Source organism: Synchiropus splendidus, chromosome 7 (assembly GCF_027744825.2).
Source record: "Synchiropus splendidus isolate RoL2022-P1 chromosome 7, RoL_Sspl_1.0, whole genome shotgun sequence".
In the NCBI taxonomy this organism is placed as follows: Eukaryota; Metazoa; Chordata; class Actinopteri; order Syngnathiformes; family Callionymidae; genus Synchiropus; species Synchiropus splendidus.
This window is the reverse complement of record NC_071340.1, coordinates 7,491,846-7,508,307: the sequence shown is the minus strand read 5'-3', so window position 1 is coordinate 7,508,307 and position 16,462 is coordinate 7,491,846. Positions and strand designations below refer to the sequence as shown.

At 42.1% G+C, this 16,462-nt stretch overlaps 1 protein-coding gene across 7 annotated transcripts in view; it reads right to left on the bottom strand.

The window, feature by feature from the left end:
* Positions 1-16,462, bottom strand: part of LOC128763129 (protein unc-13 homolog B-like) — a 108,765-nt gene that overhangs the window by 17,000 nt on the left and 75,303 nt on the right. For 4 of the 7 annotated variants that reach the window (XM_053871946.1, XM_053871947.1, XM_053871949.1 and 1 more), the window contains exons 7-17: positions 15,229-15,379; positions 8,699-8,767; positions 6,869-6,958; positions 6,630-6,770; positions 6,280-6,518; positions 5,370-5,455; positions 5,195-5,230; positions 4,648-4,689; positions 3,524-3,650; positions 2,762-2,858; positions 1,724-1,867 (exon numbers count right to left, since the gene is read on the bottom strand). In XM_053871946.1, the coding sequence (XP_053727921.1) occupies positions 1,724-1,867; positions 2,762-2,858; positions 3,524-3,650; positions 4,648-4,689; positions 5,195-5,230; positions 5,370-5,455; positions 6,280-6,518; positions 6,630-6,770; positions 6,869-6,958; positions 8,699-8,767; positions 15,229-15,379 (1,222 nt within the window). The other 3 variants (XM_053871948.1, XM_053871950.1, XM_053871953.1) reach the window with 3 other exon arrangements.

The window sequence follows — 16,462 nt, the reverse complement described above, 5'->3', positions numbered from 1 at the left end:
CTCCAAGCCACTCCTTTACACCTATATTACCACTCTTTTCCACTCAGTTTTACTGCCCTACATTGCTTTATCTATATGCCATGACCTTTAAGTTAGCATTTGAAATATTATTCATAGCACATAGTTCAATGGTACAGCAGGTGGCAGTAGTGTTCTGGAACTCACTGGCATAACACACACACACACACACAGTAGGTGGAGCGTGGGCTGCAGCTCCTTCTGCCCACAGATAGTGATCAATCCTTCAAAAGACTCATGGTCATTTGAGATACCACCAAAATTTAACTACATGTTATTTGCCCCGTTAACATTTAACATTTCCTCAAGATTTAATTGAAATCTGTTCAACTGCTTCAGACTCACTTGGCCCTGGTCCTGCCTGCAAATGTTCTCCTGGTACATCCTCTTCAGAACCAAGGCCTGAGACTTGAAGAAGGTTTTGGACGTCTCAATATCTGAGACACATTCTGGCACTCTTCTTCTCCAGTAAAAACCATTTCAGTATATAAACGGGAACGTGGTGTACAAGCAAAGTGAATTTAAGTGATTCGAAAAGTTTATTTATTGGTGACTTTGACAGGGAAACTGAGGCTGATTCTCAGTAGCCATGGCTTTATCGAATCAGGCCGCTGGCCCACTTACATTCATGCATTAAACATAGAGCCTTCTTCCCTGCAACTATTTCACAGTTTTCAAAATTGAAGTCAGAAAAAAAAGAAGTGCGGGCAGATCAATGAGAAGAAGGACAATGGCGTCTGTACAGCAGTGGGGCGGTGTGAGATGGCAGGAGATGAGAAGACTGAGAGAGTTGTGAAAATCGAATGCTGTGCATCATGGCTAACATCAGTCCGTGGTGAATGGCATCACACACAAACGCACAAAAGCTTTTGAGGATTTGTAGGTCTGGTGTGTATAACTTTGAGTGTTCACGTATCACTATAAGCAAGGCATCGGGTGTATGGAATAATATTTGGGTCATCCGGTGCCTCGGATGTTGTTCCACTGAGAAGGAACCTTCCATCCGCCATGCTTCCTGTAGTCTAAGTTAGTTTAGCAACTATGTAGTTGGCATCCGGGGCACTCAGCTGTCACCCAAAATCTAGTTAGCCAATGAGGACGCATTCCTCACAAGGCCCACCGACGCCAGACGTTTAGGTCAAAACTCGTGAGCAAAAAATCAGCCAGCGCTAACAAGAAAGCTGCCATCAAGAGCAAAAGTCTGAGCATTGAAAACTGTAAACAAAAAAATGATCAGCAAAAAAAGTAAAAAAGGAGATTTTCCTTGAAAGTAATGCGTACAGATTTTTTTTTCCAAAATCTAATTTTTTGTTTGCAATGTAAAAAGTTTAGTTTGATTATTATTGTTATTATTATTATTGGGGTTTGACAAATCCCTCTTCCATTAATACTCAGCCAGTGTGAACCATGATCGAGCCAGAACAGCTCTGACATCTCCCTCCTTATTAGGCTCTGTTGGGGGAGCACTTGGGCCACGCCAGGGATAACACTCTCCACTCACTTATGGCAATGAATACTCCCACGCCATCCCTGCCAATCAGAGCTCTTCTATCATTAACTTGACTGTGCCATGTTATTTCCATGGAGCAGATGAGACCCAGATCCCACCAGACCAAACCTGAATAATGATGTCCGCACAATACACATGATCTGCCTGTTAAATCCGGACGTGTCAGTCGTGAATTATCGGTGCTGTGCGACTCACTTTGGCAAATCGGCGGTTATACTGTCCCACCACGGCGGGGTCTGGACACTCCAGCTTCCTGATGATCTCGAAGCTCTGGTTGAGCTGGGTGAAGATGTCCACGACTGAGCTAGAGAACAAGGCATGCTCCGACGTTTGCTGGAACTGTTGGAGGGGAAACAACACATTTGCAACAACACTGGAATTGAGGCGAATGCAAAAGCCTCTAATTAAGAAGCAAATTGCACTTTTCCTCTGCGGCTCCAAATCAGCTTCGGTGTAATTACATTGTGGCACATTTAAAGACACCCAAGACGAGTATTGTCGTGAAAAGCAGCTGCTCTGGAACAAGGCATTCATTTTTTTTCCACAGTAAAATCCAACAGCTGAATGGCGACAATGTGGACTCAAATCCCACAGTGCATCATGGTTTTAAAACATGTTATCCAGAGCAGAGTTCCTGCTTAGGATCCAGCTCACTGGACAAGCTTCCTAACTGACACCCAAGTTTTGCTTCAGCACTAGTGAAAACACTCTTTGTTTCTAAGATTCGACATCAACACGGACTGCAGCATCACAGCAAGGTTCCACGTTTGAGTCCAATTCTGTCCGCCTTTTTGTCAGAAAAGAGGCAGCTTAGCCGCAACCTCTGGCAAAATAGGTTCTGTGTTTAATAGTCCTTGCCAAAATGAACATTTATTTGTGCGTTTTCTTACGCAGGATATACATGTCATCGCAGGTGCAGAGAATCCAAAAATAACCAAGCTCAAAAAGCAGTCTCACAACAGGAGAGCATTTTGATCAAACATCAGGGAGGCATGTGAATTGATTCTTATATCAACGGACCAACAAAGGATCACAGCATTGTATCTGACACAGGCGCTAGTCACTAATTCTACAAAGGTGACTTGTTTTTCTGTTTGTGACCACACAGAAGTGTCCTTGAACGGTGACTTTAAAATGCTGTCACTTGACTCCTCTGGGTTCTAAGTAAGTCTCCCGGACATCGATAAATCTGACAGTTTCTATGACGACTCAGTGGTCATCTTCCTCACTCACCCCTTCTCTCTTGTCTCTCTCCAGCGCTCCGTGCATGAACTCCACAGACACGTCTTCGTTTTCGGCCAGCCAGGCCAGAACAAACTGGAGGAACCATCTGAGAATGAAATTGATATAATGGGTCGAGGTGGTACGACAGCAGAGTAGGTGGTAATGACTGGAACTATTTGTTTGACATGTTAAATTAAAACTACAACTTGGTGGTTATTCCATTAATGTTCCGTACTTGTACTTGATCCTTTGTGTGCAACATCTAGACCATCAAGTGACCCGTGGACACTTCAATGTTATACTTAAAATGAGATGGATCTGGCTACCTTTGCTTTCATTTTGTGGCTTTTCAGAGTAACTATTGTTTCAGGTTCTGCTGGTGATCATCTTTTTTCTTTAAATTCAAACCTCACCATGCTTTTCAGAGTCAGCTAATGTTATTTTTTCCCCCAGTAAGTTTATTCCCTGAGGATGTGGAGAGATTTTAAAACCTGAGGATGCAAGAATTTAATAGTCAAACTAAGTGAAAAAGTTCAGATCAGTTCTTATTGGATCTCTGTGGCATGCCGTTTTGTGATGGCCTCATTTAGAAATAAATATTTTATTCTGCTTTGAGATGTGACAACAAATGCAGCATTATTAAAATCTGGGTGAGAAGTCACACAGCAACAAAGACAAGGGTTTTCAAAGCATGAGAGGGAAGATGAGTCAATGAGATCTCAATGCTGTCTGATAGATGTGTGTGTGCGATTGTGCATTCGTGTGTCTTACGCTGGGTACTCTGGCACAGTGTCGGTGAAGGTAGTCAGCTCCTTCACATACTCGTTGTAAAGCCACTTGACCTTAAAGTGCAGGTTCATGTAGTCTGCAGTCTTACACAGCTTATGCTTTTCGTGCTCTGTGGAATACACACACATACACGCACATGTTGGTAACTCTCTCTGCTTTCCCCAGCCTCTCACCCTAAAACTAACCATCCAAAACAAATGGCTAAGCTTAACCTGGACTCTGAACCAACTGAAACTGAAAGCTAATTATAATGACCCAGTTATTTTGACATTTTCAGCCTCAAAACTCCAAGTGGACCGGCCAAAATGTCTTCACAAAGCAAAACGATCAGAGTCTTGTCAAAGATTAGTTCACAAGAATATTAATACATGTACACACACACACAGAGGAAAAAGTTACAAAATTGCAAAACCAGCGACCAGTGCAATATTTAAATTTTCAAGTCAACATCCTTTAGGGCAGAGCTACTGCCAACCCAGAATGATCATCTTCGTGCTTACTTGTCTCTCAAGGGATTGTTTAAAGAAGTGAAACAGAAATGTGAGGCACGGTCAGGAAAGATGAACTAATAAATGTGGTGGTGTCTTCCCCGCATTATGGAGCAGGTGTGCTGCATAGTCCTAGACAACCCACAGCTTGGACACCATCATCAAAGAGTCCAGCTCCACTCCAACCAAGTCACAGGCCTTTAAGATCCTTTTGTGAGTCTCGCAGTAGAGGAGGACACACATCACACAAATAGAACCAAAAGTTGTTCTGAAGTCTTTTGAAGTCTAAAAGAATAGCACTTTTTAAACTTTTTATTCTGCTCCCATCATCTCATCATTCATTTGAACAGTCTTGTTCCCCATACATGTTTACTGTGCTGAGGCTGCAAAGAAATGGTGCTGAATCCTCAGGTCAATTTATTACACACCAAGCCATTCTCCACGTGGGCATAGAACCACATCGAGACATGAGCATTGAAATTCATTTCACTGAAAAAGCTACAAACACCCACAGCTGTTTTCACTGCAGGTTGAGTCACGGCAGAAAGCTTGGCTCTCCATTGACTTTAGTCAACCTTTCTAAGCACACTTAGACATCAGACACACTAACAGTCTTACCAGCGTAGAAGTCAACTCTGCGAATGCGGAATGAGGGTGGAGCTGAAGCGGACAGAAGCAGCCAAAGAAAGTGCGGCGAAGACGTGGATGAGAGAGAGAGATGAAGGTTTTGCAACATGAAACTTGAACTGGACAGAATATGGGTAGTAGCTAGAGACAGCACCACTGAAATCCACTGCTGCAGAGTAAATCCTGTCCAAATGTTCTAGGGGGGAAACCAAAACCATCACGAGGCTAAGTGGGGAAGGTGGTACAGTAGAAACAGCCAGCAGAAACAAAAAAGTTTGGCGGGTCGGTATTTCCCGTACTTCTGACTCTTCTCGACACCATCTCATTATTTTTCCCTTGGTTAGTTTCTGGAAATAACAGTCAACGATCTGCCTTATATGGGGGCAATTACACTTCCTAAGGGCAACATTATACACTTTGTGGGGGCATTAAGCCTATAAAAACTACCCAAACAATAACTTGGACAACTTCTGCCTTCAGCTTGCACGGCTCTTTCCCCAAAACTATCTCAACTAGTAACACACAACAACATCCTCACCATTGTTCCAGTGGCAGCGGTCAATTTTATCCAAAACTAAAGTAAAAGGGATGAAAATAAAACGTCAAGAGAGGAAAGCACGACTCCAGAAAGTGGACAGGAAATGGCGTGCAATGATTCCATGGGCCAGTGCTGGCTATCTCACCCACACAGATTCCAATTCAGACAGCCTTACCCTCCAGGGCGTATTTCATGTCCTGCGCAAACAGCGTCCACATGACCTCGGCGCTGACTTTACCCACGTTAAGTTCCTGAGGAAACCTGAAGGAGACACGTGGGAAGAGAGTGTTATATATAGCTCGATATTTAATTTGCTAATTGAGGCAATCATATGGAATTTATCTCCAACGGAAGCCCCAAGAGGCAAATGTGGAAATATTAATTCAACTGATTCATTGGTGAGAGGCTCTATTTTTACAGGGTTAATGCAGCTGTCCACAGGACGTTTCACTCTTTATTCGGATATTTGTGCCTCCTTTTTAACGTAGGTGTGAGTCTCTCCCCAAGCGCAGTAAGTGCTGCTGCTCATGAGCCTTTCACTGGAACTGATCTTGAATTTGCACGCAAATAAGAACAGACGGAGACGCAGCTTTACGCATATTCAGTAAATAATAACAATAAATAATAACTTATATTTAACACATTAATCATTTCATTACATTTTATTAAATTGTTTTTTAATAAAAAAATAAATAAATAAAGGCCACATAATCTAATCTAATAAAGAAAAGCCGGCAGAAAAAAGCCAACTGCCAAAAGCTAATAACTTAATACATACACCATCTCATGATGGTGAAGAAAAGCTCCTCATTGGTACCAGTTATAAGAGAATAGAATGTCTTGTCTATTATGGTGACACACACACACACAACGTAGAGGGAAATTATGATTCCTCAGAGATATATTTTCTTCTCAAAAAAGATGAAAATAACATATGCATAATAAGAAATAAGCACGAAGATATGAAGTATTTAATATACATCATATAACCTTTACTGTATATATTTTGGTCTTTTTTTTGGAATAATATTGGATGAAAATGAAATCAAGTCACACAGAACTCAGAAAAAAAAAAGAAATCTCACTGGTTGATGACAGGAGTGTAGGAGTTCTTATCTTCTTCGATGATGGAGACAATCAATGTAATGAGTTTGGGCCAAAAGTCTAGATTCTGAATACTTGGACCCTGTTCTTCTGGCTGACTCTCTCCTTGTTTTTCCTCCACCTCTTCCTCTTCTTCTTCCTCTTCTTCCTCCTCATCTTCATTCTCTCCATCCTGTCCCTCTTCCTTTTCTTTCTTCTTCTTTTTCTTTTCAGGCTTTGGCTAGAAACAAAGAAATGAGTGTGTTCATCAAGTATGAATTTGCGTGTATCTTTCTATGAATTAACAAGTAAGCAAGCTTCACAGGTGTGATGATGACGGTGAGGTACTAACCAGTTCAACTGCGGGCTGGAACTGTCGGCTAAAAAGCTCCAGACAGTTGTTGAAGATGTATTCATAGGTGGAGTTCAGACAGGCTTTGACACAGTCCCGCACCACGTTGGCAGCCCTGGGAGGACTGGACAGCTCCAAAACCTGATTGAAAACAGAGGTATATGACAGTGCAGTATATTATATGAGAATGGTATTAATGGAACCGAGATTCTAATCTGGTATAGCTCTAGATTGCACACCTTCATTCTGAAAAATGTGATACTGGTAAGAAGATCCACAGTGGATTTGAGGTCGTTGAGTCGAGGTTTGCTGCTGGCAGGGAAGTTGTTCTGAAGAAAAACACAAATACACTCACAACCTTAACATTTGTAAAATTGTTGGACACCTGAGAGAATAAAAAAAACAATGAGTATGTAAAGAAAATATCACAATTACACATTGAAGCATATTTGCGCATATGTGTCGATGTATGTGGCATTTTGAGAGGCTGACAGGCAGTTGATCACACTGACTGTGGCAAGTGCAGCTGAGCTCTAATAGGACAGACAGTGTCCTGCTGAGGGAATTTTGGCTCTGAAATTGATGTTGTGAAGTTCTGAACATTTAGAATTTCTCCAAAAAATGAGAAGGAAAAGCTCATGAATCCATCTCGCTTTACTGTATGTCTACCTGATCGCTGGAACAGAGCACACTGAAGATGATTTCTTATCAAGCTACAAGCGTCAGCTGATCGAACACATTTCTTTCACACAGTACACCATACCAGCATGTAGCTGCACCTGTGGTGCAAAGGTCAGCCACTGCCTTGTTTCTCTGTGTGAATGTGCAACTCTGTTGTATATGTCAGTCCCCACAAGTCAAAGCATATTTTGACAAATCAGAAGTGACCAGCAGGAAAATATTGAAGAAAAAAGTGGCTAACATAAGCCCTTACTGGCTGTATGTTGCACTGCGGTGTCACACTGTGGACGTTCTTTAAATGTGTGAGAAATACCCTGTTTTCTGTGTTAGCATTGATGACAGCATTGGTAACATAACAGAAGGAAATTTGACTCTAAATTGTGAATGCTAAAGTGCTGACAGCAGCTACATCATCGAGCTGCATAAAATAAGCTTTTACTCAAGTAAAAAAAATAAGAATAATTTGAAAAACAGAAGTCAAAATGCAGCAAGCTTTTGTCAGAAGTACCAGTAAATATATACCTATTTATAATGTTTAAAGTCACACACATTACATCTATAAATCTAATATATCAGCAGGCTCCTCAAGTCCATTTCACACAGTCAAGGTCACACGTATATTTCTCACACATAAAAACATCGTCCTCCCAGTGACATCGCAGTGGAGTGCACAGCAAGTACTAGCTAAATGAATGATTTTCTCACACGTGATTGGTCTAAATGTGACTGAAGTGAAATGTGAAACTGAGGAAAAAGGTAGCTGTTAGGTGTAAAAGAAACGTTTCCTTGTTTACTTTAGCTTGACCAGCTCAAGCAGGTAGCACAAGTGCTCAGTAGTCTTCAGAGTGCACTGATCCACTAGCAGTCTCCGCCTACGGTGTCCTGACGTGGACATCAAGTCAGTCACACAAAAGAGGGATGTGTGAGCTCTGTCAAGCAGCTTAAGAAAGGAAACTAATTTATCCTTTCTCAAACTGATTTATGCGTTTAAAAATTTTAAATGTAAAATTTAGAAATTGCTTCTTTGATGTCCAGCACCTTCAAATGTTGATTTTAATATCATATCTCACTACCAGCTGAGATCAACAATTTCAGTGTCGCCGTCTTTTTTAAGGCCCCTCTACGTCACAGCCAGCCCTATTTCGGTAAATAAAACATCACTGAGATAAAATGAGCGCGACTCATGCATCGACTCAGATGGTCAGGAGGGGCTGATAAATAAATTAGCCTCTGGACGGGGATAAACATTGGAAGCGCACAAGTGTAATGAAGACATATCAGAACTGCCTGGGCCAGAACAGTCAGGGAAAGTTCAAACCAAGTCAAAATGTTTAAAGGGAAAGCTGATGATGATGAAGGCGATGGACAAGAGTGCTCTGGGGACTCACTCGGTACATGGAGAGGTCAATGCGGAGAGAGTTGTGAAGCTGATCCAGGAGTTTCACAAAGCGGTCCCTCTGTTGGAAGAATAAAGCAGATTAAGACGACATTGACAGATCAGCCACAACATAACATCCAAACATGATACTTGTTTGAGTGTGGACTCCATTGGTCCAAGTGGACCACAGAGGTAGGAAATGAACATTGTGGTAAACATGCGCAGTAAAGGCAGGGAACCAGACCCCGATCCTTGTTTGACCCAACAGATAAGAAAAGACAGTTTGATTTGGAGCTGATTTCAGACATAACCTGCAGTATTAGCTGGCAGTGGACAAGAGCTGAACATATATGGCTCACCTGAATCTCGAAGGCACCCCAGATACTCCACTGAAATATTGCTCATGGTACTGGATCTACTCGGACCAACAGTGGTCAGTTACAGACCCTGGCTATAAAGGCTCTCAATAGCTTCATATCGCTAAAAAATTACTCAGTCAGTTTAGGAACTTGACTTTCAAACCAAATCCAGTTCAGTGAATCTAACTTGTTCAAGCAAAATTAACCAACAAAGAAATTTCAAGGAAACACTGCTGAGTGAGTGGGACAATAACCCCTAAATGTCCCCGGTGATTTTCCTTCTGTCCTGCCATGCACGCCTTAACCTTCTGCTGTGACTGGCGGTACTGTAAGATGGGTCTTAACTTACAGTCTATGGTTCCAGCCTGCTTCCATCCAATACCCCTCTCTGCGGGGCTACATGTGTTTTAATGGACGACACAGTAAATCAATAGTCTGTGAGTCTGTGAAAATGATGTGTGAAACGTTTACTTCTTTCTGAGGGGGCAGGGGGCGCGACAGGAAATAATTGAGAAGCACATAGTGACACACCTCCTCTATGAAATCACATTAATATCAGTTGGTTCTCAGGCAGGGCCAAAATAAAGAGAAACATTACATAGACCAACACTTAGTAGATGAATCACACCTGTTAAGTGACAAGCCATTACTCACACAATTGACAACAAATGACATAGAACCAAAATATTTTTGGGATTTTACTTATCAACATTTTGGAGAGATTGTTGATATCATTGGTTCATTGAGTCCAACACAAAGTTACTTTAGCTTTACAGTAGTGAGGGAGTTAGCGTAACAAATGTCAGTTTAGTTAGATAAGATGACAGCTAACTCAATCGAATAATATTGAAGTGACTAGTCTTGTTGTCATTTCAGCTGCAATACCAGTGTTAAATTTGCTGGAACACAACTCGGCACTCATGCTTCTCACTGCTCGTGACCACGTCTTCCATAAGCTCCAGAGCTTTTCTTTGATTACTCATCTTTTGTGGGAAGATGCTGTAACGAGATCTTGACCCTTTTGTGACACTGAGGCAGCAGCTGTGCCCAAATAATATGGTTTTGTCTGCGAGAAAGACAAGAAACAATGCTAGGACCTGGTACATTTGAGTGTTCCACCTTCACGACTTGCTGTCACATCGCACGCATATTTCTACACAATACACTAGAAAGCGTGTCCTGGTCTACTGAGAGTCACAACGTGGCTGCCAACCTAAGAAAAGATTTTTTTGTTTTGTGTGTGACAGCAAGAGATGAGAGGGGAGGAGGAGAACAGCATCCAGCTTTTCTAAACATAATGGGGATTTGGGATGACGATGCACAAGGTTGTCACAATACCAAATCTGTTGTGATTTCATTGTCATTTCTGTCTCCCCACATTAAGAATGCAGCACTAACCAACATGATTTGGTTTGCGGAGCCTGGAAGTCCCTACTTTTTTTCTGCAAACAAACGTTTGATGGCTGGCCTGCATGAGTTGGCAAAGCAGAGGAGCAAAATGAGTATCTTTTAAAGGCTTATTTTTGTACTGTTTCGAGTTAGAGCAAGAACAAACAGAAATTATGTAAGAGAAAGCGATGGTCTATGAGTCAGCAGACTTTTGCTCTGGCAAACTACACAATGAAGGATACAAGGAAGGGAGTCCTCAACAGTAACTGGAACTTTTAAATCCCAATTTTTATCTGCCTGAGTCTGATTCTAGGAACATCTCCACTCCACTTCTGCCATTCAGTGGGACAAACATGACACAGCCATGTGTTGTTGCTTCAGTGGATGAAATCGGTTCACCACTGACATCTGTTCAGACAGAATAGCTTGCATGCGACTTCAAAACTAAAGCAGGGTATGAGCAGTCTTGGCTAGTGATGCACTGACCTGACCAGCTGGGGTGCAGCGCTCTGTACTGTCCTTTTGAATGCTAGCAATGGAATGCAGAACAGTCAGACTGTTTATGTGCTAAAGCTATCTTGAAATAAATCATGCCTTCCTTCCCTACCACTGCATTTAACCCTGGCACACTGATCCAATATTGGCTGATATGGCTTTGCAATTTTGTTGAAATGCTTTGATTTGTGAGCACAGCTGCAGGACAAAGATTCATATTTGACGACACGTTAGAAGGAAATAGACAGCCTATTGAGCAGAACAGGGAGAAAGGATGTAATTGAACCTGTGTTAACAGTGATTGTGCAGCAGCTGCAGAATTACAATCAGCTAATACAAGTGGCTGAAAACTAGTTGGCGAAGGCAAATAAATTGCAATTCTCTTCTCAGGCAACTACTTTTATTGCCCTGGTGCAAAAGAACCTCAGGCTGACACAGACCTCTCACAAAAAAGTTCTGAAAACCATCAAGAGCTTCCAATCCACGGACACCTTAAGGATCAATAAGTCTTTCATATAATTTGGGTAGAAGCCACATAAAGCTTTGAAAGTAATCTACAAAAATGTATGAATCAATAGCGAACGAAACAGGCAGCCAGTGGAAGTTGGCGTGCACTGTGCTCGTATTTCTTGGTCGTCGTCACAGGGGCACATTCAGGCAGAAAATGCCATAAGAAGTTTGGAATTATAGCTCCTATAAAACAGAAAAGTCTGACCAGTCGATCATCTCACTTCATTGGATGAAAAAGGTAACTGGGTTGTTCACATTTCGAGTTCGACTTGTGTAATTTATTTTTCATGACTTACATCTAATGACAGAAGGAAGTCCAACTCCACAGAATATCACTGAGTTTTGTAGAGACATGAAAGAGTGAGAGAAAAATGGGTTCATGAGAGACCCAGAAATCCAGGCAGCTGTGAGTCTCTGGCACTGACTACTTCCTGACAGTAGCACCTTTGAATAACAAATTGAAAATTCAATTCATGCTTTATTCAGTCTACTTGTCGCAGGCTGCTCCAGTCTCACTTTCATCCTCTACAGCTGCCTTTACATACACCAGTCACATGACCATGACCTGTCCATATCCAGCTCTCACCAACCTGTATCACTCCAGTTTCTGCCTGCTTGACTCACCCTCGGACTGATGACCCATTCAGTCTCCGACCTCTTCGTCCATCTCTGACACTGAATCCACTTCATGAGTTACCACTTGCTTTTTGACCATCAGCATCAATGGTTCCAGAGAGCAACCAGGCCACATGAGTCTGAGCCTCAACCAGCCCACCGTCGTCACTTAGCTCCAGCGGGTTCAACAACTGCGCGCAACTCACTCATGCACAGTACCAAGCTGTCATTTCACTCCAAGGTCTTTTCCTGTCTGCTTTGATGCCAATGTACTGTTGCTGAAGTTCTATAGTTTTGACAGTCACACAGCAATATGAGTATTGATACCAGTCACTGTTGGTTCTGCCAACAACGCAGGACGAGTGTCTCTTATCGCTCTCTTATCTGTCCATCCTGCCATCTTTGCAGTTATTTTTATAATTAGCCTTTTCCTCACCTTCACCAACCAAATCTTCTAAAAATCTTGAGATGGATTTCCGGTTCTAATTCTCCAGTTATCTTTAGGAAAGGTGTTATCATCTTACCATGCAACTCTGATACACTTCCATTAAAAGGTTCAGCCAAGACACTTCCAGCCGTCGACTTGATTATGAGCAATGCATTTAAGAGTGCATTAGAAGTTCTCTTGCATTCTCAACTGCCAAGCAAGCAAGAAAGAGTGGCTGATCTCACGTCAACACAGAAAGTTACACTGCTTCATATGATGAACCAGGAGCATCTTCACACAGCAGTGCAGTCATCTACCTGAGCAACATTTCTAAAGCAAGAAAACAAGAGTCCTTCGTTTATCACCAGATCTTGCAACTGGTGGGGGACCTGCAGTCAGACTGGCAACAATCCCAGGAGTCATTAAGTTCGGCCTCTGGCTGTCATTGTCCTGCTTCCTCAGCCGAGGCTGGAGGTCCAAATTTGAGTCTGGCATCGCTGCATCGATAAACCACTTCTGCTCAGTGATGAATAAGTTGATAAAAAAAGAAGAATTTAGTCAGCTCTACATGCCGAGAGTTTTATAGAACAATCTTTTGAGTTCATTACCTATAAAGCATCTCAGAGCTGTTAAACTTTTGTGGGGGGTGTCCATAAAGGGCGCAGAACGGCACGTGGTAACCACTGACCAGGCCGCCGCTGATGTAGATCCTACGTCAGGGGCAGGGAACGTATGGCTAGGGAGCCAGGTATGGCTCTTTCGACAGCCCCTTCAGTGACTGGAGAGCGCAATGCCGTCACAACTAACTAACTCTCTCTCTCTCTCGGACGTCTTTCCAATTCAGCCTGGCCACTTCAATAAATGAAGCCGCGTGTGAGGTGCCATCACCCTCAACAGCAAGCTCAGTAATGGCGACTTCCCATGATGATCTGCAGCCCAGTCAACCAATGACAGTGGTTGATCACTAAATTATGGAATCTTGCAGGCAATTGAGCATCATGTTGCCAAGATTGCTCCTTGTTACATCAAGTTACAGGTCTTTTATTGACCTTACAGTGCTAAAATGTGCTGTTTCCATCCATATGTATTCCAACTTCTTCTTCTTCTGTCACTTCTCTTCTGTTCCTGGAGCACTGCGATGCTCAGCTGACCTGCTGGAGAGGCGGAACCATGTTGTAGCAGTCCATAACTCGGAAATGTTCGGTCCGTCATAGCACACATAGTGTGAGCATCAGATATCCACAACAATGTTCACAAGCACTTAGATACATTTGCTAATTATTTTGAAAAAAAACAAAACAAAGGCAAAGCATGCAACGGAATTAAAAACATTTTCACATCCAACAAACAGAATTGATTTGTCATTTACACATAAAATCTCCACACGCTGCTCCCTTCATCTTGCTGTCAATCATTCCATTTTGCTTTCGTGTTTCCCAGTGTGATCGTTGCTTCTCAGCTAACATTTCTTGTTGCGCAAACATCATCTGCGCTCCTCAGACGCGATCAATTTTCTATTATTTGTATTGCCAAATCATTTCAGGAATAAAAGACTAGCTTCTTCCAAAAACAAATGTCCTCTGCTTCACGAGTGATGTGAATTTTAAAACATCAGTAGACGGGATGGACAGAATGTACTGAAAGAAGATGGCAAATGAGACAGACGTAGAGAAGAAGAAGAAATAGAACGGACAGGCCAGAATCCTCCCCTACTAAAGCAGCTCACAGGGATGGTGATTATTGTGTAAAATTCTTGCTCAAATGCTCAAATCATTACACAATCACTTGAAAGGTGAAACCTATAAAACCCAAATATTTTCAATTCTGCCATGTGACTGAGTCATAGCATAGCGGGATAATGATTGATTGTTGTATCTTCAAAACCTGTGTGAGCTCATGCCACCAGCAACAAGCTCAATTCCACACAGCTTTCATGATTTAAGTACTACTGAGATCCATGGTGAAAAGGAACGACCCTGCGTTGGCCTGAAAGCCGTGCCACAAGGGTCAAGAGATTCGAGACGCGACCATCGGAACAAACAGAAAACACAACATTGTACGTGTTTCTGTCATGACGTTTGTTAAACTCAAACTTTCCATCTATCAGTGTGATCTTGTTTCGTCCTCTTCATCATGGATGTTTAAGTTACAGTGTCGAACACCTCCAATTTGTGAACTGAAAAATGTGCCATTAATTTGTGTTATTTGGATCAATGAACTCTTTTTGTCGGTAAAGAATTCATCTAAATTCCCAGCTCTACTCAAAACACCACAGCAGTGGGACAACACTGAGAGCTATCCTCATCAATAGTTAAAATACTCAATACATATCTCTGAAACACGAGATTTGACAGCCAACACAAAGTTTGCAGGACGACATAGAGTTGCCACTTAGTGTCCTGATCTAGTGGTGATTCCATGTGACTTGCAGGCTTGTCAACAAATGATGATGAAAGTTAAAAATATGCAGTTGTCGACAGCGGCCCTTTGGACCCTGCCTGACCAAAGCAAATCTCATAGATTTATGACCATTTCCACAAATCCATGACCAACAGTATGTAGATTTTGTCCAAATTAAAAGTCTATAAAATAAAGCCGAAAAAAGTGTAAAAAATGTAAGACATTCTTTTCAAATAGGTTTAGAATGTTATGTGGGCACATTAGTTTCTCTCAGCAAAACGTTGAGATTAGTCGACATTCCTCTCACAGATGTCTGTTATTTCATCTTGTCTGGTTCTCACTCACCCCAAAGTTTGAAGCTGCAAACCGTGCCGGGGCCGAGACGTTGGTAGAGGCGGTGGGGTGGGCGTAGAAGGCATTGATGTTGGCCAGCAGGGTGCTCATCACCGCCGGCACGCCTGACAGCATGTACTTAGACGACAGACAGGAGAAATGGCTGAAGGGGGAAGAGGCGGAGGGAAGATTGAAGGTTTGAGGTAGAAGATAGGGGGGTAGCGGTGGAGGGAGGATGATGATGCGTATGGAGACAGAGAGCAAGCCAGTGGAGAGGAAGGAGAAAGGTCAATGGTAATCTTGTTTCTCAATTTTTTGCATTAGTTAACATCACTGAAGGACTGTTCTATACACATGGCATCACAGCGACTGACAGACCAGAAAACACACTCAAGATGTAAGGTCATCTTTCACCTTTAAAATGAATGTAAATGAAAATCCAATAAGATCTTACGAAGAACCAAGCAGCAGGAAGTGAGCCTCTCTAGCTCCGTCCTGATTATTACAGCTCCAAATAACTGAGATTAAACCCATTACGTTTCTCAGCACCCCAAGACAGATTTCACAACAAATATGGCGACAAAAAATGAAATTGTGTCATCATATAATATTGAAAATAACAGACCATTTGGTACTGCAATATTGCCTTTCCTAATTGGTTACTGCCACATGTAAACATTTATTCGCGCAACCCTCTTGGGTCTAAAATGTTAACGCTGTGTGTGTGTGTGCGTTAGTGCGTGTGCACGTGTGCGTCAATCTCATAAGCAGAGATGCAATCAAACCTCGATCATATTAAATTGGCAGGTCATCATGGCTCATTAGCGGTAAACTAATTCAAGTTCATGTCAGCCGCACCCACCTCTCATCATACGCTTAAAAAATACTTCCTGATTTGATATAGCTGCACGCACAAACACAACAGCAGCCGACTTTTGACAGACTGGCCGAGGATGGATCAGCACTTACGTCAGAGGTGGGCAATTAAATATCCTAAAGGGCCACATTTGAAACTGCAGCTGTGGTGAGGGGCCATCATCAAAAGAAAGACAGCGATGACCGCAAAACATAACGGAAAAATATCCCAAATATATACGTAAGTATCAAGGACAGAATGAAGTAAAAAAGGATATTAAGAAGTGTAAATATGCCATGAAACCTATTGAAATATTTCATTTCAGATAAACTTAACTTGAATATAAATCAACATAACTGCGAACAAGATGTTGAAAGAGATGAAGAAAAT